This window comes from Heteronotia binoei, chromosome 9, assembly GCF_032191835.1.
Source record: "Heteronotia binoei isolate CCM8104 ecotype False Entrance Well chromosome 9, APGP_CSIRO_Hbin_v1, whole genome shotgun sequence".
In the NCBI taxonomy this organism is placed as follows: Eukaryota; Metazoa; Chordata; class Lepidosauria; order Squamata; family Gekkonidae; genus Heteronotia; species Heteronotia binoei.
The window spans coordinates 23122135-23145752 of NC_083231.1; the positions used below are offsets into that span (position 1 = coordinate 23122135).

A 23618-nucleotide genomic window follows, 5' to 3' on the forward strand; every position below is an offset into this window, starting at 1 on the left:
TGAAGGCGAGGGAATATATATCCTTTAGGAAAGGTCCCCTGTGCAAGCACCAGTTGTTTCTGACTCGGGTGACGTTGCTTTCACAACGTTTTCACGGCAGACTTTTTACAGGGTGGTTTGCCATTGCCTTCCCCAGTCATCTACACTTTCCCCTCAGCAAGCTGGGTACTTATTTTTCCGACCTCGGAAGGATGGAAGCTTGAGTCAACCTCGAGCCGGCTACCTGAAAACTCAGCTTCTGCAGGGGACCGAACTCAGGTCGTGAACAGAGCTTAAGACTGCAGTACTGCAGCTTTAACACTCTTATAGCCTACTTGTGAGATTGGCGGTTGAAATTCATATTGATATAAGGTACACTGCCCTAAGTGCCTTGAAGAATGAGGCATAAAAATGAGGAATGGGGAAAAGTATGATGCACAATTACTAGTCTATTCAGGTTAACAAACCATGTGGTTTGTTTTAATATTGTTTGGGTTGACATTGTTGGTGTGGGCGCAGGAGGCATCTCACCCCTGCCCTCACCCCATTTTACTCACAGAATCCAAGCTGTGAAGGTTAGCAATACAGTTGTGGTTGCCTAGTAATGGCCATAACAGTCACTGAATGTCTTAAAGCTGCAGAATTTGCTTCAACTATGGGGAGGAGGGATTAATTTATTCAAGTACTTTTTTTTAGATTTTAGTTTTTTCTGCAAATCTGGGGGTTTTATTAGGTCTGTAGAAAGATATGCCTTGTCTATTCATGGCTCTACTGTGTGGATTTATGTACCTACAGATTTGTCTACAATGAGATTTAGATATGTTGATTTCTGCATTCAGCTACTGTATGTCTAGAATCTAGATGATTACTGCTGATTTGCTCTGTTTAGGTATTAGTTTGCAATTAAATAAACACAATGTCTTGTTAGGGACGTTTTTTGCAAATACAATGGGAGTAAACCACAACAGCAGCAACTTGCAGCCAATTGAATACTTCAGTGCTTCCATACATTTATTCTTGGGCAAAACCCCACATACCTGTCATTATAGAACCTCTGCATGCTGGACAGACTACAGCAGGGGTGTCAAAGGTCAGTCCCATGGGCCAGAACTGGCCTGCCCAGGGCTTTAATAAAGCCCACAGGGTTCTTTTCTCTCCCCCGGTCCTGTCCTCACCCTTTGAAGTGCTGAGGCTGCTGAAATTCCTGCTCTTTTCTGCCTTGTCTTTGCCGGCTGCCGCAGGAGGCAAAGCTGCAAAGAAAATCCATTCCACATTTTCCTTGCAACTTTGTCCAAGCTGCAATGTATTCAATAGCCACTGAAGCTCTTGCTTCCTGGAGTTGTGTCTTTGCAAATAAAGGATGATGGTTTGAGCCAGCTGGTTTCTGCTGTATGGCCCTAAGAACTGGTGCCTAGTGAGTACTCTACCCTGGGGGAACCCACAACCAAAGGGGAATATTACTCTGCAGAAGCATTGCCAATCTGAGTAGATCTGGGGTGAGGGGGGGAGTTTTCAATGCCCAGTCATTTCATGTTTTCCCAGGCTCATTTTATATTTATATTTTTAGTTTCTGCTGTGGTCCTTGTGCTTTTTCTTGATGTTTTATTTTAAAAATTGCATTGCCAAATCCCACTATTCACCAACCTTTCCATTTTAAACAAAATATTGCAGGACTTTTAAGCATGTTTGCATTTTAAGTAAAAAAAAAATATTTATTTAATCAGATTTATATCCCGCCCTCCCCTGATGGGCTCAGGGCAGCTAACAACAAATAAAAACATAAAATATTACAAACAAAATATACAATAAAATCATTTCCATTTTATTGTCATTAAAAGTCCAAGACATATGTTGATGTTCTAGTTATTCTGATGTTTCTGGTTTCAGTTGTTAGTTCAGTGAGATTGTCAATGTTGTGGAATAATAGCCTCCGCCTCTCAACTGTTAAAAGCAAGTAATTGTGTTTGTTTGTGTCCTTTATAAGGTTTATATCTCTGCTACCTGACATTACATTTTATGACACACATGGCCAGCTTCACGAAGTCCCACTTATGTCAGATCCAGCCCTCGTAACAAATAAGTTTGACACCCCTGGACTACAGCATACTGGATTATTCCTCACTCCCAGTTTTTGCAGGGTGGGAGCTGTGCCTTTTGGACCTTGCAATTGCTGCTTGTGAATTGAGAAGATATAGGCTTAGAACACCCAGAAAACTCCTCTGTGGCTGTGCATTCCAGGGAGAGATTAGTGATGGTAGCAAGCTCTTTTGTACCTTGAGGAAAGGAAAGGTCACCTGTGCAAGCACTAGTCATTTCCAACTCTGGGGTGACTTTGCTTTCACAACGTTTTCACGGCAGACTTTTTTACGGGGTGGTTTGCCATTGCCTTCCCCAGTCTTTTATACTTTCCCCCCAGCAAGCTGGGTACTCATTTTACTGACCTCGGAAGGATGGAAGGCTGAGTCAACCTTGGGCTGGCTACCTGAATTCAGCTTCCACTGGAATCGAACTCAGGTTATGAGCAGAGAGTTCAGACTGCAGTACTGCTGCTTTACCACTCTGTGCCACGGGGCCGTATCAATTTATCATCTTGTACATTGAGACCAGATGATAAATTGATACTTGGTCCTCGGCTTCCAAATGCTAATTCCTACCCTACATTTTTCTTAATTATGTTAATCTCAACCGTTTATAAAAGGTTAACAATTTAAAACATCTGTTTATGTTTTATAAAATGAAATATTTGAAATGAAGGAAATGATTAACAACAGATGTAATGATAACAATAGCAGTATGTGAAAGCCAGCTTGTCAAATACATTTTTCTTTGCCTTTTTCAGCTGTACAAAGAAGTATTTATTGTATAGTGGTGTTTTAATTCACCAGTACATTACTAATTACTTTCTAATAATGAACACAAAAAACTGTTAATTATAAATGAGGACTGGCTAATTGGAATTATAATGTAGGAAACAGGGAAATTATTGTCTCAACTTACAATATATTAAGCAACAACTAGAACCATGCATTTGGCATTAGCCAAATGGGCAACTATAGTGAATTTTTCCTTTTGGTAACTTTCTGCCCATCTGTGTGGTGTCATTTGTTTTAATAAACTGTAAAAAATTATTTTATGTTTACAAAACAAGTTTATATCTAGTGTCCATGAAATGGAAACAAATATGGCGCCAAAATCATCACCTAGGTCATAAATATAATTTATTATAACAGGGTATATAAACTAGGTTGCAGTCCAGATATCATGCAATAATACATCTGCAGCTTAAGGCAGTAACTGTGGATATACATATCTATCAGTATTACAATACAGACAGAAAAGTGTGGCCATCTATGTATTGCAAATGGGAATTGTACTACATGCTTCACATCGGGATGCATACTGTAATGCATAAACCTGTTTAAATAGAAATTGGTACATGGAACCCGCTTCCATGCACTTATTGCTTTTGCTGCACCCAAAATTTTGGAATGTATAATTTCTAGTACTGGTTTGCCTTTATTAGGTTTATTAGCTGCACTATACGGGTTACTTGTAAAAACCATGTGCTATAACAGAATGTTGGGAAAGCAGTGAAGAGGGTGGACTAGATGCATCCTTTTAGCTTTGCATTATGAGCCAAACTAGATATGATGGTGGCTTCTTGGTGGCCACAAGGACACTGCTGCTATTTTAAAGCAATTTTAAAATATTGCAGAAGCCTGATCCTGTTTGGGCCTTTGGCTGAGTGCTTTGTTTCTTCCTCCTGCAGTTTTTCAAGTGCCAAAATAGCTGTGCAGTGGTGGTGGCTGTTTCTTCACTTGTAAGGCTCAAGAGGGAAAACAAGAGTGCCTCAGCCAGTGGCACTATGGCAATCAAGTCAACATCATGTCAAATTTGGTTTCATGTTTCATGATGCAGAGAAATGATAGAATTTCTGTACCAGATAAATTTCATATATTTTGGAGAAGGTCTTCTGTATCTATTTTTTCTTAACTTATATTGCATGCAGTTTTCTTTGGTAAATGCACGCGCATCCCATTTTTCCCTTTATAAAAGATTACCCAAGAGCAACAACAAAAAAAATGTGTTTAGTTATTCAGCAATGTTTAAATTTGCAAGAAACAACAGCAGAGTTTGGGAAGCACTAGTATCTGCAAGAATTTTCAATAAAACAACAGTGTTTGAGTTATCCCTTCCAATTTTTCTAGAAAGAATCTTATAAATTGCTCATCACTCATTTATTGGTTCCAGTATGTCAAGCAAACCAAAACAATTAAATGGTCACCAGATTTGCCCTTCATGTGCTTCTATTGGTTTTGAAAGCATGAATGTGACCAAATTAGTACTCTGTACTACTGAGGACTACATTTAAAGGTATAATCCCCTTTTTGCTACATGGAAATATCTTTTCAGTCTATTTTCACTTCAGAAGTTCAGTTTATCATTAAATAGAATTTAATAAAAGGTGTGTTTTGATTTATCTCAAGTAGATTTTTGACCCCTTTTAAAATGATTAAAATTTTTTCTCATCTAACTAGTACACGGGGGGCTAATTATATTCCACAACCTGGGCTTGCAAAGCACATTTTTTTGGATCTAAATTTTAATTAAGATGTATTTTATAGTTGTTGGATGTTTGCTTTTAGTTGTAGATGAAGAAAGAGTAGGATTGCAATTAACTGTATTTGGAGAAATGCTAATTCTCTATAGAAGGGCCCAGGTTTGTAGTAGGGTTAGGAAGGAGGAATCACTTATGCCACTCTGTGGGGATAGGAGTCTGCCTATTGTGGCTAGGGTTGTAGGAAAAGTGTCCTGCCCTTTTAACAGAGGTTTAACCAGGATGTCATTTACTAGGTGATTATATTTATCCTCATGCCATTAAAATCTTCATTTGCCCATATTAAGCCCCTATCAAAGGAACAGGACATTTTCCCCTCTCCACATTGTTGGCAATGTTTGTTTGTATCATGTCCTTAATATAAATGATCTTCTTGCAAAGAATCATCAAGTTGTTCAGACCACTGGCCTGATGAGCTGTTCTTGTGAAAGAGACACTTGGGAATTAACAACCTTACTATTACAAAAGGTTAATATTTGCCACATATATAAGGTTTGTGTTTGAAATGCTTAATATACTATATAGTATATTAAGAATCTCAAGCACAAACCTTTTAGCAGCATGTTCCCAGTCTTTTGGATAAATTCAATTCATAGTTTGTTTTCTTGACTTGTACTATAGGCTTCAACACATTTCCAGTTACATGCGTTTTCTTATAAGAGTGTATATTTCAGTCCTGGCATGTATTTTTGTATGTTTATTTCATACATTTTTTGTGTATTTTGTGTGTGCGCGCATGCACATGCCTGGAAGTCTTGGTGACTTCTGGCAACCCCTACTGGGGCATAGATGATGTTCAGATGAGTAGCTTGATGCAGCCTGCCTCGGCCTCCCACTCCTGGTATTCTAAGGAGGTCTACCTTCCAAGTACTTGCCAGGTACTGCCTAGCTTCCAAGATCTGATGAGATTAAACTTGCCTGGACTACCCTGGTCAGGGCTCATACACATATTTTATGGACTATATTTTGTTCTGACAGTTCTAAGAAGCAGACGCACAGCCTAAGCACACATAATGTTTTCCCCAGGTCCTCCCTTGGTTCGGGTAATCAAATGTGTTTTGCAATTGTTGTGCTGTAATTAAACCATAACATTACTTGTTACTTGTATGTCAGAAATGACAAAAACTGCTGTCTGTGTTTCAGACTCCTGCAACAGATGACGATAATATGGAGGATGGCTGCTCTCAGAAGCTGGCTTCTGCCAAGTACCTTCGCCTACTATTACTAATACTAATTCCTTGCATCTGTGCCCTTATACTTTTGTTGGTGATCCTTCTTACATTGGTTGGTAAGTATCACAGAATGTAAACCAGGACAGAGACGAGACATTCATTGGATTTTACCAGTAATTTATTTTAATAGGGTAGATTCACAGTTTTAAGTGCTCTTTTTATAGTCTGTAGGAATTTTTTTTCCAGATATTCATCTATATCTTAGTTGGTAAGAGTAAACATTATGAAGAACGCTGTGCGGAATGTTGCTCAGGGATCCCATATGTCTCTTGGATGTGAGGGCGATCTGGCTGCGACATCCGTCACCCCATTGATTGCCATATGTCTCTTACTCATATATTTCCTCCCATGGCTGCTCCCAGGTTTGGTCTGTGTTTTCAGAAGAGTCATGGGTTACATGATTACACAATTACCTATTGAGATGGTGCAATTTTGGAATACAAGTTTCTGTCAAAAAAGACTTACGGCGATATCTCATTTCCCTTCCTCCCACTATTTTCTTTTTCCCTTCCCTGAAAGCCCTCATAGCATTTCACCGTTTCCTGCTTCCTTCTTTCCTTCCCACCCACCCAACAGCCAACCTATAGTTCTCTTTCCCTCCTTTGCTACCCCTGGCAGTCTCTATCCAGGAAAACTATGGTCAAGTAAATTGCATAGTGAAGATCCCACAAGGACCTGTGGGAAGCCATGAAAAATGTGATCCCTTTAAATGTGATGTCGTGCTTGTCACAACCTTGCTCCTAGCTCCACCCACAAAATCTCCTGGCTCCACTCCCAAAGTCAATAAGAAATCAAAATTCCCGACACTAGGTAAAATGATTTTGTCCCACACAGTACTAAAATTAGTCAGTCCAACGCTGTGTTCAGTTCTGCCCAACTGGTCCCGGATGGAGACCCTGGGTTTTTTATTACTCCATTTCAATATATTTCCTCAGTGGTACAGGCTACAAACAGAACAAACCAATACATTCCATATTATTATATGAAATTTCAATTCATAGTTTGTATAATAATATGGAATGTATTGGTTTGTTCTGTTTGTAGCCTGTACCACTGAGGAAATATATTGAAACGGAGTAATAAAAAACCCAGGGTCTCCATCTGGGACCAGTTGGGCAGAATTGAACACAGCGTTGTACTGAATAATTTTGCCTAGTGTCAGGAATGTTGGTTTCTTATTGTATATACCGTCACTCCATTTTGTGCTATATATTGTTATATATTGGATTATGGCTCCACTCCCAAAGCCCCCAGATATTTCCTGAGTTGGACCTGGCAACCCTAGTCATCTAGGCTCTCTCACACACATGTGAGCTCCTGCTGAATTCAAGCCCTGACAGGATCAATATGCTTCGGACAAAGACTGATTCCTCACTAGCAGTTGCTCTGCCCTCAAGCTTCTGTTTTCCCCAGCTCAAGTGATCAATTCCCCAACAGTTGCTGTGCAGGCACATTTTGATCCACTTCTCCCTCCAATTTCCCTTGTGGTTTCTTGCTCTTGTTTTTTTTTTTTGGAGATCTGGAAACTGGTGGGGAATTGATTGCTTGAGCTGAGGAAAGCAGAAGCTTGGGGAGGAGAGCAACTGCTAGTGAGGAATCAGTCAAAATGTTAATCAGCTTCCAATTTGCGAAGCTAATATTATCTGAAGCACATTCGGCAAGTTTTGAGTTTAAAGGTAGATCCTGAAACTCAGAGTCCAGTGGTACCATTAAGACCAACACAGTTTTATCTAGGGTATTAGCTTTTGTGCATGCATATTTCCTCAGATATCTGAGGAAGCGTGCATGCACATGAAAGCTCATACCTTAAATAAAACTTTCTTGGTTTTAAAAGTGCCACTGGACCCTAACTTTATCCTAAAACTCAGTTATCAATTAATACAATCACGACTTTTGCAAACTGGCTTAACCACTGACGCTTATCTCCTAAGGACTTCTGCAATCAAAAAAGAATAAACAGAAAGTTGCCCTGCACTTTGTGGAGGTATTTGTGCTGTCTAAACCTGCATGTGTTTTCATACATGGTAGCATTTGAATGAAAACCAAATCTATTTTTTGGTGGATTAGTAGATTGTATTTTGATGCTCTTAATTTTTCAGATTTAAGATTTTTTTGGGGGGGGGGGAGGGGGGAACCTTTTATTTCCTAATCAACTGCCATAATTAGCATTCTTGTATATTGCAAAGGTACTCTGTAATACAAGAGCCCCGTGGCGCAGAGTGGTAAAGCTGCAGTACTGCAGTCCTAAGCTCTGCTCATGACCTGAGTTCGATCCCTGCGGAAGCTGGGTTCAGGTAGCTGGCTCAAGGTTGACTCAGCCTTCCATCTTTCTGAGGTCAGTAAAATGAGTACCCAGCTTGCTGGGGGGAAGATGACCGGGGAAGGCAACGGCAAACCACCCCGTAAAAAGTCTGCCGTGAAAACATTGTGAAAGCAACGTCACCCCTGAGTTGGAAACAACTAGTGCTTGCACAGGGGACTACCTTTACCTTTTTTCTCTGCAATACCTGTTCATCTTAATGCATTTTGGTATATGCTTGATTGAGTTTTATAATTTTCCTTTTGTGCAGGTGTGTTGGGGAAAAAATGCTTTTATGCTAATGAAAGTAACGTGTTTGGAACTGATGGTGACAATGAGATTCCTGCAATTCCCTTTCCAAATATGTCTAAAACTGGTTCAAGAGACAACAAAATACAGCCACCGTCTTGGACCACAAAGCCATTCTTTCACGTTGATCAAAACTTTAGTGTACATAAGGAACCTGCACATGTTGTCTCACACACTCCAACGCTGAAAACTAGTCCTACAGATGAAACGATTTGGACCAAAGCTCCTGGAGACAAAGCATGGTCATCATTCAGTACAGAAGAAGAAACTTTGTGGTCCACTGACACACCCTTCAGGGTTATAGACAAGACACCTACTGCGCCTGTGTTAAAACCTACCAGCCATGCTGTGCAAGGAACAGATTTGAAAAAAAGTAAGTTTATATTAACATGAATCCTTAATTATGACACAAGAAATTCAAAAGTATACAGTTAGTGTTATGACTGGCATATTTCCCAAGTACATGTGTACCACATCAGTTCAGGTAATTTTACAGTACATTTCCTCATTTGGATTATTCTAAGACAAGAGTCTTCTTTAATGTTGAATTATTCTTAGTTAGATGGCTGCCTGGTAGATGTGAACATGATACATGTTTATACAATCAAATGTGAGTTATTGCAGATCCAAGCTTGTGAAGGCAGTCTATGTCTTCTTTATTTTAGGAAAATCATAAGCAAATGTATGTCATTACTTAGGTATATAAAACAAGACATGTTGAAACTGTTGGCTTGTTCATTTCATACAATTGTCCATTTGTTCAACTTCCTTCTGTTATTGAGTGTTTGTTAATTTAATTGTAATTAATAGCTCCAATCCAACTAGTTAATCTAATCCTTTTGAAGTAAATGGAACTAGCCAGGGGTTTTTTTTTGTAGAAAAAGCCCAGCAGGAGCTGATTTGCATGTTAGGCCACATCTATTGATGCTAGGGTTGCCAAGTCCCCTTAGCCCTGGGGTAAGGGACATTTCCCCTATGTTGCTGGCATGATGACCTCCCCCTACATTGCCAGCGCGATGGTGTCACCTGGAAGTGATGTCATCATGCCGGTGGTGCTGCGTGTGGTCGCTCTAGGTATTTCTAGGAAAACTCTATGGCAGGAGTGGCCAAAAAACAGGTGTTTTTTTTGCCTACAACTGCCATCAGCCCCAGCCATTGGCCCTGCTGACTGGGGCTGATGGAAGTTGTAGGCAAAAAAAAACCATCTGGAGAGCTACTGTTGGCTACCCCTGCTCTATGGTTTTTGTGGACGCTCTAGCCATGTGGAAGGGGAAAACTCTATGGTAACTATTGTACCAAAGAGTTTTCCCTCCCAAATGGCTAGAGCATCTTGGAAAACCATAGAGTTTTCCCAGAAGCGCCTAGAGCAGCCACTGTATGCCGTTGCTGGTGTGATGACAGCACTTCTGGGTGACGTCATTGCGCTGGCAATGTAGGGGGAGGTTCCCCTTCCTGGAAGGTTAGGGCTGCCAAGCCCCCAGTCCGCGTGGGGGTTCCCCCGCCCCAGAGGTTCTCAACCTGCTGGCACACATTGGACTGGTGGGTTGGGAACCTCCCAGGTGGAGGAACCCCCACGCAAACCAGGGGCTTCTCAGCCCTAACTGATGCCAAGCCAGCCGGACCTGCTTTCCTGCTCCCCCCCAAAAAAGCCCTGGAATTAAGTAGCTCACTATTTTACAACGCCATCCATCAGAGTTACATCCTACAAAGCTCACTGACGTCAGTGGTCTTAGAAGGGTGCAACTCTGCTTAGGATGGCACCATTTCTCAAACTCTTGCTGTTTGACAACAGGCAGCCAGCCATCTATCCATGCACGTGTTTGTCAAGTTTCTTTTAAAGTATTCAAATGTTACAGTGCTGTGTTATTGGTGCTGCTTCATGCATGTACAGCCTCACAGAGTCCAGTGCGATTCTTTCCTGAGACTGTTTGTCGCTGCATGCTGCTTGACAGTCCATGTTATAACTAAAAATGAATGAATCAGTCAACCATCATTTACAAATAAATACTTTTTAAAAAGTTTGATGTTTATTGATGTTATTTGTGCATTTTCACAGAGCCTGATAGGAGGGATAGTTCTCTCATGTCATTTAATGATCAGACCCAACAATCCTTGACTCTGGGTAGAATCAATTGCCCCTACTCCTCAGGTGCAGAAGCCTCTCTAAGGCAAAGAAATGAAGCTGCACCTCCTCAAGCAAACAAAACACTACCACCGCTTGTGCACAGCTGCAAAACTGTTTGATAGCTTTTTGAGGTGGTTAATGCTCAGGCAAACATATCAATTGTTCAGATAACTGAACCTGCATGGACAAAAGCCATGTGGAATTAGGGAAGTAATGTCAGATATTTTAATGAATTAAATGGCATATAGTTATTGGTTTCACCTTGTGTAACAGGCATAATCATGTGTAAAACACATGGGAAATTGCTGCTATAGATTTCATCAACATGAATAATGAGCATTCATTTCATTGGGTTTTTTCCTTGCTTGAAGGAAGAAAAGATTAAATTTTGGAAGAAACCTTGTTTTTATACCATTCTCCAATTTGATCTGCTTGGGTTGCTGGGCCTATATCATCATCCTCTGAATTCCAAGCTTTTTTAGATTTCCTGTTATACAATACCATAAGTATATCACAATAGAGGTGTAAGAAATAAAATACAGAGGCTGTATGAGTGTTGATCTCCTACACAACAGTGAAGGAGATGCATAAAAGGCAATATATCAGTGCGGCTATGCTAGACTGAGAACTTCTTTCGCTGATAATGGATTATGAATGGTGGTAGTGCTGTCAGGTCACAACTGAGTTATAGTGTCCCTGTGGGGTCAAGAGACATTCAGAGGTGGTTTGCCTTTGGCTGCCTCTGCATAGTGACTGTGGGATTCCTTATCCAAACAATAGCCAGGGCAAATTATGCTTAGTTTACAAGACCTAATGAGATCAGGATAGCTTGGTAAAGGTATATTTGACAAGCAGCAGGTTTGTTTGGCTGATGAATAATAGCACTTGGCGACACATTTTTTTTTTGTTGCTCCATGATTATTGGTTGATTGTTATTGTTTTTCTCTGTTTTATTGTTTCTTTCTTAGCATTTGGAAATTTCTAAACTGAGACCATTTCTAAACTTCAGACTAATAACCTGATCGTCCTTGCCTGAGAGTATGTGAAAAGTGGTGGGGAACACTTGTTAGGGTATGAGAGGGCTTGCCCCACTTGCCTTCCCCCTCTTTACTTTCTTTCGTAGCTCTGCCCTTTCTTTCACTATTCAAAGTATGAAGGGGAAGATAGAGGTTCTTGCTTTCTGTGTGTGATGTGCTTCATACTCTCTCCTCCCCAGTTAACTAGCAGTAGCTCAGTCAGGAATTTCTGATCTTATGCACGGACTAATAGTCAGGCACCCAGGTGAGACCCTTTGACCACAGTCTGAGATCTTTAACAGGAAAAAAGGGTATTTACTAAAGTAAAAATTCAATTCACTAGAGCAGAAGAGCACCAGAAAACACTGTATCAAAACACCAGTTGGTGTTACATAACAAGAAAAGAAATAAAAACATGAGACAAATTGTGTAATCACTAGTGTTACCTTGGTATTCCCTTCCATGAAATGGACACAAGCTCACTGGAACTTTGAAAATAGGCTGGTGAAAACAGACCACTGTATTTTCCCCTTGTTCCCCATTTCTTGACTTCTGTGTCTCTCACACTGTGTCCAGACCTTTTAACCCTTTAGGTCCCAGAGGGTTTGAATTCCCTTGTGCGCGCTGCCTTGGCCTTTTCTCCAATCAAGTCGAGGCCCATGTCACAAAACAATTATGGCTCAACTCAAGGTATCCAAGTAGCTATCTATTGGGCCTCGTTTTGGCAGGTGAAGAAATGGTTGTCTCTATCCTGCCTATCTCCATAAAAGAAACTCATCTCCTCTCAGCCTGAAATCTGAGTTTATTGCTTTGTTCCCAGGAAATAATGTGTTCTTACCTGATTGTTTGTCAAGGTATCCTGAATTCTTCTATCAAAACGCAGATGTGGTCCCATATGAGTGTCATAGACTGAAAAGGTGCTTTCCTAGAAAAAAGCATAGCTGTCAGTTAATTTTTGGTAATGGTAAACTGTTAAGCTGTAAGGCCTCTATGTTGATTTTTAAATAAATTTTGTTGGCTTTAGCATGTACAGGAGGGATAGCTTACTATACTTTCAAGTATGGTTTTAATTTTTCATATTACTATGCAGAAATTTGAAGTCTGTCTCTATTGTGTTACAGTAAATAGCAGTTAGCCACGAGTTCTTAACTTCCATTCAGAAATCAAAAGTGGTTCCCATTGCTACAATCTCAACTGCAATTTTTTGCAAGTTGTTGATTCATAAATACTGAAAACCAAAATTGGCAGCAGCGCAAAAATATTCTTTAAACTTGTGTCCTCTCTCCCCTTTCTTAGCCCTGTTTGGAGAAAGAAAGAAAGAAATTTACTACTGTCTTCCATTCTTAAATGGGATACTCTATACCAGAGGTGGCCAATGGTAGCTCTCCAGATGTTTTTTGCCTACAACTGCCATCAGCCCTAGCCAGCATGGCCAATGGCTGGGGCTGATGGGAGTTGTAGGCAAAAAAACATCTGGAGAGCTACTGTTGGCCACTCCTGTTCTATACAACACAATGAGAGCAACGAGAGGCTTTAACGAATCCTCTCATATTTCCAGGAATTCCAGTTCTTATGTCTTCTGTATATAAGAACTTTTTGTAGATTAGTTTTGTAAATTTATAGACTAAAAAAAGAGTTAAAAATAACTACTTAGGAAACACCAAAAAGTCTACCTTCGATGTTCTACCGTCAGTAATTTGATAATCTTGAATGGAGAAAGGAATTATCAGTAGCGAGGGAAGACATGCAGTGATTTGTACACAAAGAACAACAAGCTAGTGACCTGGGCATATTGGAATATACTATCTGTAAAATTATCTGGGGCGACTAAAATGGTATAGGATACAATGAAACAGTTTGCTTGCAGGTCAAAATTAACAGAAGTAATTAACTCCATCTTGATCACAGAAGGCACAAAAATGCCCTGTCTCTAAGCCTACGGTGAAGGATTCTGATTGTTTTATCCCTGCTATAAATTAGATGTGTTGGTTAATTTATATTACATTAATGAGGAGAATGAATTGTACAAACTGACTAGTTGGATTATTTGTGAATTTTAACTTGATCAATTTAATTGGCAGTATTTATTAACAAGGTGGGAGGTGGTTGGGATAGAAGATTGTATTAGGGTTATTAGACAGGTCAATATTAGTAGACTGTAGCTGGGGTTCAGTCCTGTTTCGTACGCTTACTACTGGATGCTTAGTGGGGCCAGATTTGGGCCAATAAGATCTAGCAGGGGAGGCCATGTTGGGGTTTGGGATACCAGTTATAGAAGGGCTAGGGAGGTATGCTGATGGAACAAGGTGGATTATGGGAAGAAGACAGATATGGTAATGCTCACTCCTCTTCCTACCTGCATCCCATCCTGAGAGATGTTGATTGCGGGGCTAGGAAAATGTACCCTTCTCTGAAACTGGTGTTGTGCAATGGCAGGTCTATTAATAATAAGTCTTATGTTTTGTAGGAGTGTATGGCAGAGCAAAATGTAGACCTGGCATGTGTGACTGAGATCTGGGTGAGGAAGGATGAGACCATCGCCCTGAACCAACTCCCCCCACCCCTGGTTTCTAGGTCCCTAACTAATCTCGAACTATAGGCCGGAGGGAGTGGTATTGCTTATCCAAGAGTCTTTCTCCTTCACTCCTTGTACCCAAAATTCCCAGCACTGAATGTGTTGTGGGCAATGTTCCCTCTAAGCTGCAGTTTTGTGAGCAAAAATTGTACTTTGTGAGCTACTGGCATGGAAGTTGTGAACTACTGCATAAATTACTGTCCTCTGGGGATCATCCTTCCTGAGCTAAGACAAAAATGTGTGAGCTGGAGGCTAAAATTTGTGAGCTAGCTCATGCTAACTCAGCTTAGAGGGAACACTGGTTGTGGGATGTTGAGGAGTGTCTGGCTATCTGGCTGGTGTACCAACTGCTTAAAGCACCAGCAGATACTGTGCTGGGCTTTTTGGAGGCTGTATCAAACTGGACACTGGAATACCCCAGGCTATTAGTTGTCCATGTTGATGAAGCAGCTTCCGCTCAAGCCAGGGATGAGTGTTGTCCATGGCGGCACTGGGACTCTCCTAGTTTGTATCAGCTCCTAAACACTGGATCTTATTTTTGCCACACACTGGATCTTATTTTTGGTAGGGGGTTTAATGTGGATATGGAAACTGCTGATGCAGTGCCATGGGCAGACTATTTCACCCTGAAGGCTGAGCACTCCCTTGGAGTATCAACGGTTCAATGCATCATTATTGGAGAAAGTGAATTCCTTAGCTGTTCATAAGAATTCTTCAATGCTAATGCAAGGGGAGATTTTTCAATGAGCTACTGGAAACATGTCATGAAGATTTTAGATTGAAGTAGAGCAGCTCTTTGGGAGCCAGCAAGTCTTCAGATTTACAGTCCATCAATATTACAAAATCCCTTGACAAAGGTTTCAAAACAGACTATATAGTTAAGAAAAAACCATTTGAATAATGCAACATATTTATGTTTGATAATTGATGGAACTTTATGCTTAGGGTATTTTCTTAAAGTGATCGTAGTTCTTCGTATAAGACTGTTTTGGATATAGAATACTTGATGCTTGTGATCTTAATTGGAATGGAATAGAGTTCATAATTGGATAAGACACAGACACAATTGAGGATTGTTATAAAGAATTTATTTTGATACATATTTTTGCATGGTGAAGTTTATTCTGTTCTTCCTAGATTTTTTCACCCTGTGGTCCCATTTTTATTCTGGTAAGAACACTTACCATTTTTTCCATCGAAATTTCATTTTGTGGCATTCCTGATCACTAACCTAGAAATACAGCTTCAGGCAGCCGGGGGAGTGATTCTCATGTGATTGTGTTGATCTCCCAGAATGTTTTAACCATGGGGCAAGACTACCATAAATATATAAAACCACCTATCTCTCTACTCTCTTTCCAGCAGTTAGGGGATTGGAACCATTTCAGTTTATAGAGCTGTGATGGTGTATAATACCGCCTTGTGGCCATTTTTATGGCCTGAAATTTAATATTGAATATTTTGGACATATAACTCGGGATGCCCTGAATTTGTTGCCAGTCTCCTTCTATTATCCTATCTTGTACATCCTTGTGTCAATTCTTTTGACAGGTTACAAGCTTCTTATTAACAGTGGCCAGCAAAATTTTATAAATGTTGGACAACAAACCAGGTGTAGCATCATCACTCTTGCAAAAGTAATTCGAATTCCATGAGAGGGGAATGATTATTGTCTGAAAGGAATGCGGACTCTAACATCTGGTGAACTTAGAAGTACCAGAACCAAGGGATTGTTTAGCCCAGCTTGTGCTCAAATTGAGTTTTATCCAACACCACAGTCTTTAAAAGATCATCAATACAGGTGATATTCGCTTTTAACCAAGACCAAATGGCTTATCTGTCTTTTCCTGGGGGAAAACAGGAATGCCTAGTGCAATCAGCTTCTTTTTCACGTCCCAAAGCTTCAGTGAGCTCATGTCTCTTGGTGGGAGCATTCAAAAATTATTCTAGCAAGGAGTATGGATTTCTTTCCACTCCACAGCAATTGCCTGAGCATAGAACTTTAACAGTGTTGACCAAGTTAGCCACCTCATAGTATAGTATGTCCAGCAGATCAAGGCCACTTCTCAAAGCCAGTTGATGTAAGATAGCAAATGAGATTTGGTGTTTTTTATTTGCCCACATAAAGTTAACTATGGTAGTTTGCCATAGTTGTAAGTCCCTTTTAGGAATATCCACCGGTAGAGAGCGAAATAAGAAGAGGTAATGAGGGAGTACAAGTATCTTGATTAAGTTAATTCTGTTCACTCATGAAAATTGTAATTTATTCCATTTTTCAGATAAGGTTTTGGTATTGTGATGCACTATATTGAAGTTACACTTCATATTTAGAGAGATCCAGTGGGATTTGTACCCTCAAGTGCCGCCACATTGATTGAATCCAATTATATTGGTCTGTTGCAGAGAGGGTCTATTTAGACGTGTCCGATAAAACAGTAGGGAATAAGTCTGTCTTGTTTTGACTTATCGAAGAAGTAAGGAACACACAGGAACAACTGAAGTAAAGAAATAAACTGTGCAAGCCAGTATTCAAATTATTGAAATATACACATTAATCATAGAAATATATATAATATATAATAGAATTCACACCATACAATCAACAGGATTTACACACAATTCATAAACACCAAGCACTCAACATAAATCACCGTGTATATAAATCACTTTCCTCCATGTCTTTTTTTAGTTCAAAAATGCAGTCCAACTTCAGACATTGTATCCATAAACCCGGTAGGAAGTCCACTTCAGTAGCTCTTATAAGAAGTAAATCCAGGTTGCTTGGAATCCAGTGTAGCAAAGTTCTTCCATAAGCTGCCAATGCAAAATCCTTCATAAAATGCCAAAGCAGCACCACCCTGACACCTCTGCCGGCTTGTGACAGTGTTTCACGTTCACAGCTTCCTCAGGGATTTTTCCTTAACAAATTACAACCAACTCACACACATTCCTTATTCAGCACACGCTCCCCGAATGAGAGCATGTGCCGAATAAGGAATGTGTATTTTGAGCTGTGGAGAGGTTTGTGAATGTATGAGTTGGTTATAGTTTGTTAAACTTTATTACTTCCCATTATTTTGTGCTCTAGTTCAAGACTTTCAGTATTCTGAGACACAGGGCGTTTTCACACAGACCTTAATCAGTAGCGACGCCCCTCTTCACCGCGCAGGATTAGCGCGGATTTCGCACTAATTGCCGCGGAGCACCCGGAAGAGCCGGAAAGTCCCGCGGCTTTTGCGGCGCAAACGGAACTTTCCGGCTCTTCCGGGTGCTCCGTGGCAATTAGTGCGAAATCCGCGCCGATCCTGCGCGGTGAAGAGGGGCGTCGCTACTGATTAAGGTCTGTGCGAAAACGCCCAGAGTCTTTACTTGTTGTCTTCTTTCAGGGCAGCCACTAGAGATATCAGTCTGTCACATGCCATGGTTTTCAGGGTTTCCTATAAAGTGGAATGTGATACTTCTCCATTATTATTCTCTGCCAAGTAGTGTTTAATTGTCTCTGACATCGTTGTATGTCTTTTATCATTTTAATGGAATGTTACAAGCTGCCTTGAAATATTTTATTGAGAGGATGTGAATACAAGTGTTTTAAGCAAACAAATCAGACAAATTTTGAGTAATAAGGTCCATTTCCAAGTTATGAAAGGAGGATAAAATGGAAGATGGGACAGCCACGAGCTGAAAACAATCCTTGCTGTGTGGATGGAGGCTCACAGTTAAATTAGACATCCCGTGTCTGTAACAATTTCCTAATGTTTTCAAAATGAAAAGTAGCCACTTGATTGGAAGACAGGAGGAAGGTGTGTTTAAATCTCTCCTCAGGGACTATTTTTGGAAATCAAAATTACCCTCCCCAGGTTATTTTTGTAGGCATAGGGGAAAAGCTGTTTCCAGAAGTGGAAATGTTGTATGGACTGTCATCCTCGATGGAGACGCTCCAATATCATCTGGTCTCCTGATACCAGAAGTGTGGGGAAAGTACCCCAAAGTCTTTTGGCTTTACAACATCTTAAAAGTGGAGGAGAGCATCTGGTGTAATAGTAAATAATGGTGTCCCACCAATGAGCAGGCTGGTTTCCTGAATACCCTGAGAACATATCAATAAGGCTTATTTGAACTTCCAAGGCTTCTCGCCTCTTTTGGCAGTATATAAAGACTCACTTTGGCGGGATAAATAAACAAAGGTTTTGCATTCCCTTCTATAAACACAATTCCTGGATGATATATCAATGAAGGACAATTTGCCCATTTCCAGAGCACTATAGGGAAATCTGTGCTGAGAAACCCACCCCATCTAAATTAGTCATTCTCCATCAAATCCATTTTAGGTATGCTTAATCAGATGCCCCTTCTGCCATAGGTTACTTACAACCTGTCAGCCCTTCCCCATTGCATCCCGGTGGGAGACTACCTCCTTTTCAGTCTTAGTTCTGTTTCAGTCTCTCCCACTTTACCTTTTGGTTCCAAATCAGGCATTCCCTCATCTATCTCCTCTCAGTTGGTTTGCTCTGGACTAGCCAGGTGGGAGAACAAGTGGAAGTCCTGCTAGGTTCCATTCTGTCCCCATGCCAAGTGGGAGGAACACTGTTTAGTAAAAGAAGAAGATATTGGATTTATATCCTGCCCTCCACTCCGAATCTCAGAGCGGTCAAAATCTCCTTTATCTTCCTCTCCCACAACAGACACCCTGTGAGGTGGGTGGGGCTGAGAGGGCTCTTCCAGCAGCTGTCCTTTCAAGGACAACTCTGCGAGAGCTATGGCTGACCCAAGGCCATTCCAGAAGGTGCAAGTGGAGGAGTGGAGAATCAAACCTGGTTCTCCCAAATGAGAGTCCATGCACTTAACCACTACACCAAACTGGCTCTCAAACTGGCAACTTTAATGGGTTATTTAGCTTAAATAGTTTGGGATTGTGCAAAGTAAATGGTTTTGTTGATTTCTTTCCTGCTTTTTCATACTGCCTTCTCATTTTCTAATCTTGTTTAAGGTAATATAATTACTGCATAATGAGATTTATTGTGACAAACTTGGAGTCATACATACAACAGACTAAAACCAGAAACAGAAGCCCTCTTTACCAATGTTCCCTCTAAGCTGCAGAGTCTTCTGAGCAAAAATTCTACTTTGTGAGCTACTGGCATTAGAGTTGTGAGCTACTGCATAAATTAGTATGCTCTGGGGGTCATCCTTCCTTGAACTAAGACAAAAATCTGTGAGCTAGTTCACACTAACTCAGTTTAGAGGGAACGCTGCCCTTTACTGTGGGCATGCATTTCTGCTTTTCATGCGCAGGGGACACTCATGTGTTAGTTCTGACTCAGGGACTGATTTGGATAGCAGAAAAGGCAATTCTGATTGGAAATGAGTTCATAGGGAAATGGTTAAGCATCCCCCTCACATTCCTTTTATTGTATCTGAAGCCTCCGCAGTTGCTTTTCATTTAAAACAAACAAACAAACAGAAAGTTTATAAGCATCTGCCACATAATGTCTTGCTCAGCCTATAAAGTTCACAGATACATGTTCATTACTTATTGATTGCAATATAGTTAATAACTTTCATGTGCAAAACAGTAATCATAGATCAAATACCATTGGCAGAGCAATTTGAAATGATGAATCAGCCAAACAATGGAAGCTTTAAAATAAGTTCAGTTCAAACACAAAATTTTGCAATGGAGGGAGCTAACTGTGAGCCACCAGGTAATAAGCATGCATGCATGACCTAGTGCCACATGTAGAATAATATTCAAGAAAGACTTTGATATAAAATTTGGTAAAAACGGAAATTGAGCAGTAAGAACACCACAGTTGGGAAACAGCCATGGAGCCTGTCAGTTGGAAAGAAATATCTGTCATATACGAAAGCCATAGAAATTCAAAAGACACCCCAACGTTCGGAAATTACAAAGACTTAAGGAATAAAATTTTATTGTTAACTTGGGGCAAAAAAGTTCCAGCTTCTTGAGCTCAGGGAGAAGAGAAAGAGTTGTAAGCTTTCTTTATGGATATCATATGGAAACTGCTGGAAAAGCTTTGGTGTGGCTGCACTCCATATGCTGATAATTTGTGGTAGCATCTTATCATACAGACCATTTTATTACAACAGTTTCTACACTAGAACCACAAATTCATGTTGTAGCTGGCATTAGTTTGGAAAACTCTCAATCTGTTACTGTTAAGACTCTCCCTTAAAAGTAGTAGTAAGAATCAACATTTAGATATTTAGATACATGGGGTTTTTTGAAGAAGAAGAATCTGAGCCGTGATAATATTGATTAGATTCTTTTCTACTGGAACATCAGCAAAAATGTCTCTGAGTTTCAAAAAAAAATCTGAGGAACGCATATAGATTAGAGCTGGTTAGATGATTACCATATTCCATTACGGTAGTACAGCTGATGGAGATATTGGCACTTTCTGCCAAGAACTATAATTTTCTTCTATATTCTACTATCAATAAGGTTCTCTGATTTCTTTAAATCAGGTGTCAAACATGCCAGAGCTTCCTTTGCCCAGTCCCCTGAGGAACATGGGGAAAATACAAAGAAAGCACCTTTAAGACCAGCAAGTGCTAATGTTTTAAGCATGTTTTATTTTAATTTTTTTTTTTAAAATCTTTAGTTGTGTTTGTCGGAGTTCTTTAAAAAGTTTATATCTCTGCTACCTAATCTTAAATAGGTACACATATGGACCGGCCCAACATGGCCTGGCCTGACAAGGTCTCATTTAGGTCAGATCCAGCCCTCATAACAAATGAGTTTGACACTCCTGTTTTAAATTATGTTTTTGTTTCAGTTTGAGTTTGAGTTTTGTTAGTTACAGTTTTAGACCTATTTCAACATGCTTCCTGGCCAAGTTTTGGAAATGAAACTGCTTTGTTTGTCCTGAATCACAATCTTTGTGGAAAGAAATGCATGGGGAATATGACACTGTTGGTTTTCCTGCAGCTTTTGGTGGCTTCCAGTATATCAACCTTGGTTGTCTTTTGGATACCACTGGCAAACATATGTATCAGAATACAGAGTTCCAGTAGTTCTGCTTCTATCTGGCCAACAAGTTCCAGACAGTAGTCCTAGTGGATAGCTGCTGAAGCCTTTGACACTTATGCTGCCCCCATCCTGCCCCCAAGCTATTTTCCATTTACATAAAACCACTCCAAGAAAGCATTTGGAAATCTGAAGTGAGGGTCATCTCTGTGCTGATGATATGCACCTTTTAATCCTTTTCAGCTGGGTCAAGTGAGATGATGAACTTCCTGAGTGTCTGGAATTGTAATTGCCTGTGTGAGGAACAATAAACTAAAGTTCCGTCTAGATAAACCTGAGATTTGAAGCGACATGTCATCAGTAAGATGATGGCATGCAACTGTGTTTCTCCTTTCTATTAATATCTAGAGAGAGAATGGAAAAACCCTTAAGTTTGGAGATAGGAACATACTAGAAGTGGCCAAAGAAAATGAAACTTAATCCAGACAACACAGGAGTACTATTGGTTGAAAGGTAAACCAATCTGCAGTTAGGTCTTGTGTCCGCAGAGCCTAGTGAGACACTATATATTTTGAACAAATTCTTGGAAATAGAAATGCTCTGGATGAAGTCCAGCTAACTGAAGCTTAACTCAGACAAGAGTAAGGTGTTCCTGGCTGACAACACAGCCAATCAAAGATTAAGGACTCAATCTGTTAAAAACACAAACTGTCTACCTCTAAAAGATCAAGCTCTCAGTCTGGGGTTGTTATTAGATCCATGTCTATAGATGGAGGCTTAATTCTCAGCACCTTTAATCAACTTCAGTTGGTGTACCAGTTGGACATTTCCTTAAAAAGGAAGATTTGGGGATAGTTATCCATGCTTTAATCACAAGTTACTGTAATACACTCAACATGGCATTGTCTTTCAATACTAGGTTGGATCCAGCCAGATGTTTTGCTCGACCCTGTCCAATTATCCTCATTGCTACAGCCCCAATTCCACATGACTTTTGTCCATGAAGAGCTCATGATCCCCAGCATAGCTGACTTGGTGATCAAAGGGTACCCCTCCTCCTTTTTTCCCCACCAGCAGAAAAAAATATTTATTTATTTATATTAGTTGGCTTATATTCCACCCTTTTCCGCAAGTGGGCTCAGGGCAGATAACAACACAGATTAGGCAACAGCTATGGCCCAAAGAATACAATAGTAGGATGGTGATAATAGGATAGTGTCAAGCATCGATATTTCTCAATAATTAGTCTTTTGTTGTTGAATCAAAAGTTGCTTTATTGTAGAAACTCAGAAGCTTTACCAAGGACAGAATCCTTGGAAGTAATGACGTTTACATGGTTACATAGTTACTATATAGGGTTACTTCAAAGGATAGTATACAGATGCAATTTGAGTCACAGGTTCAAAGGTTACTACATAGTATCTTTTTTATTACTAAGGAATTTAGGCTATTAAAAACATCTCCCTTTCTCACATTTCTTCTAGACCTGATAAGAGCTGTCTGTGTGAATCTGGGGGAGAGGCACCTCACAGCCAGGCTGTAGCATAAACATCCTTGGGCTAGATAGATTTACTGCTTGCCCAAACGTTGTAAAAAGGAGGGGGGCAGTGGATACTAGCGGCCGGCTCTCTGTCTAAGAAACCATCATGGCACTTAGAAATATGCATGCTTAACAGATAGCATATCTGGATCCTACCCACTGTAAGGAAGCTGCAGTTAGTTCAGAACATGGCAGGGGGATTGATGAGAAGGAGGAGGAGGAGGATATTGGATTTATATCCCACCCTATACTCTGAATCTCAGAGTCTCAGCGGTCACCTTCCCTCCCCACCTATACATTCCCCTCCTCCCACAACAGACACCCTGTGAGGTACGTGGGATTGAGAGAGCTCTTACAGCAGCTGCCCTTTTAAGGACAACTACGAGAGCTATGGCTGACCCAAGGCCATTCCCAGCAGGTGCAAGTGGAGGAATGGGGAATCAAACCTGGTTCTCCCAGATAAGAGTCCGTGCACTTAACCACTACACCAAACTGGCTAAAGAACACATTGTACCGGTTTTAAAAGAAGTACTCATCCTGCCAGTTCATTTCTGAGCACAATTAAAAGTGTTGGTTCTTAAATTTTAAAAACTTTTATAGTCTGGGATCAGAAAAGGACTACCAGTCCCCATTGTGAACCTGTTCTGTGTACTTCTCTGTCAAAGGTAACACAGCAACCAGGGCCTATTTAGCTGTGGTGCCTCAGTATGGGGATTTCCTCCCTGCAGTCTTTGCTTGGCCTGGACATATTATACTTTGAACTTAAGGCAAAAACCATTCCATTTTTCCAGCCATCTTGTTGATGTTTCTGTTCCCTCCCCACCACTTGACTGCTGCTGATTTATAACTGTGGATCTTTAAGTCAACTAATTTATTTTGCTCTGTTTAAATTATTCTTTAAACTACCTGCTGCAGTTTAAATTTGTTTAATTTTTAT

At 40.3% G+C, this 23618-nt stretch overlaps 1 protein-coding gene across 1 annotated transcript in view; it reads left to right on the top strand.

Moving 5' to 3' along the window:
• Positions 1 to 23618, top strand: part of CORIN (corin, serine peptidase) — a 138363-nt gene that overhangs the window by 12479 nt on the left and 102266 nt on the right. Inside the window, exons 2-3 of the mRNA XM_060246297.1 lie at positions 5741 to 5885; positions 8400 to 8810. Of these exons, the coding sequence (XP_060102280.1) occupies positions 5741 to 5885; positions 8400 to 8810 (556 nt within the window). The remainder of the gene's footprint in view (positions 1 to 5740; positions 5886 to 8399; positions 8811 to 23618) is intronic.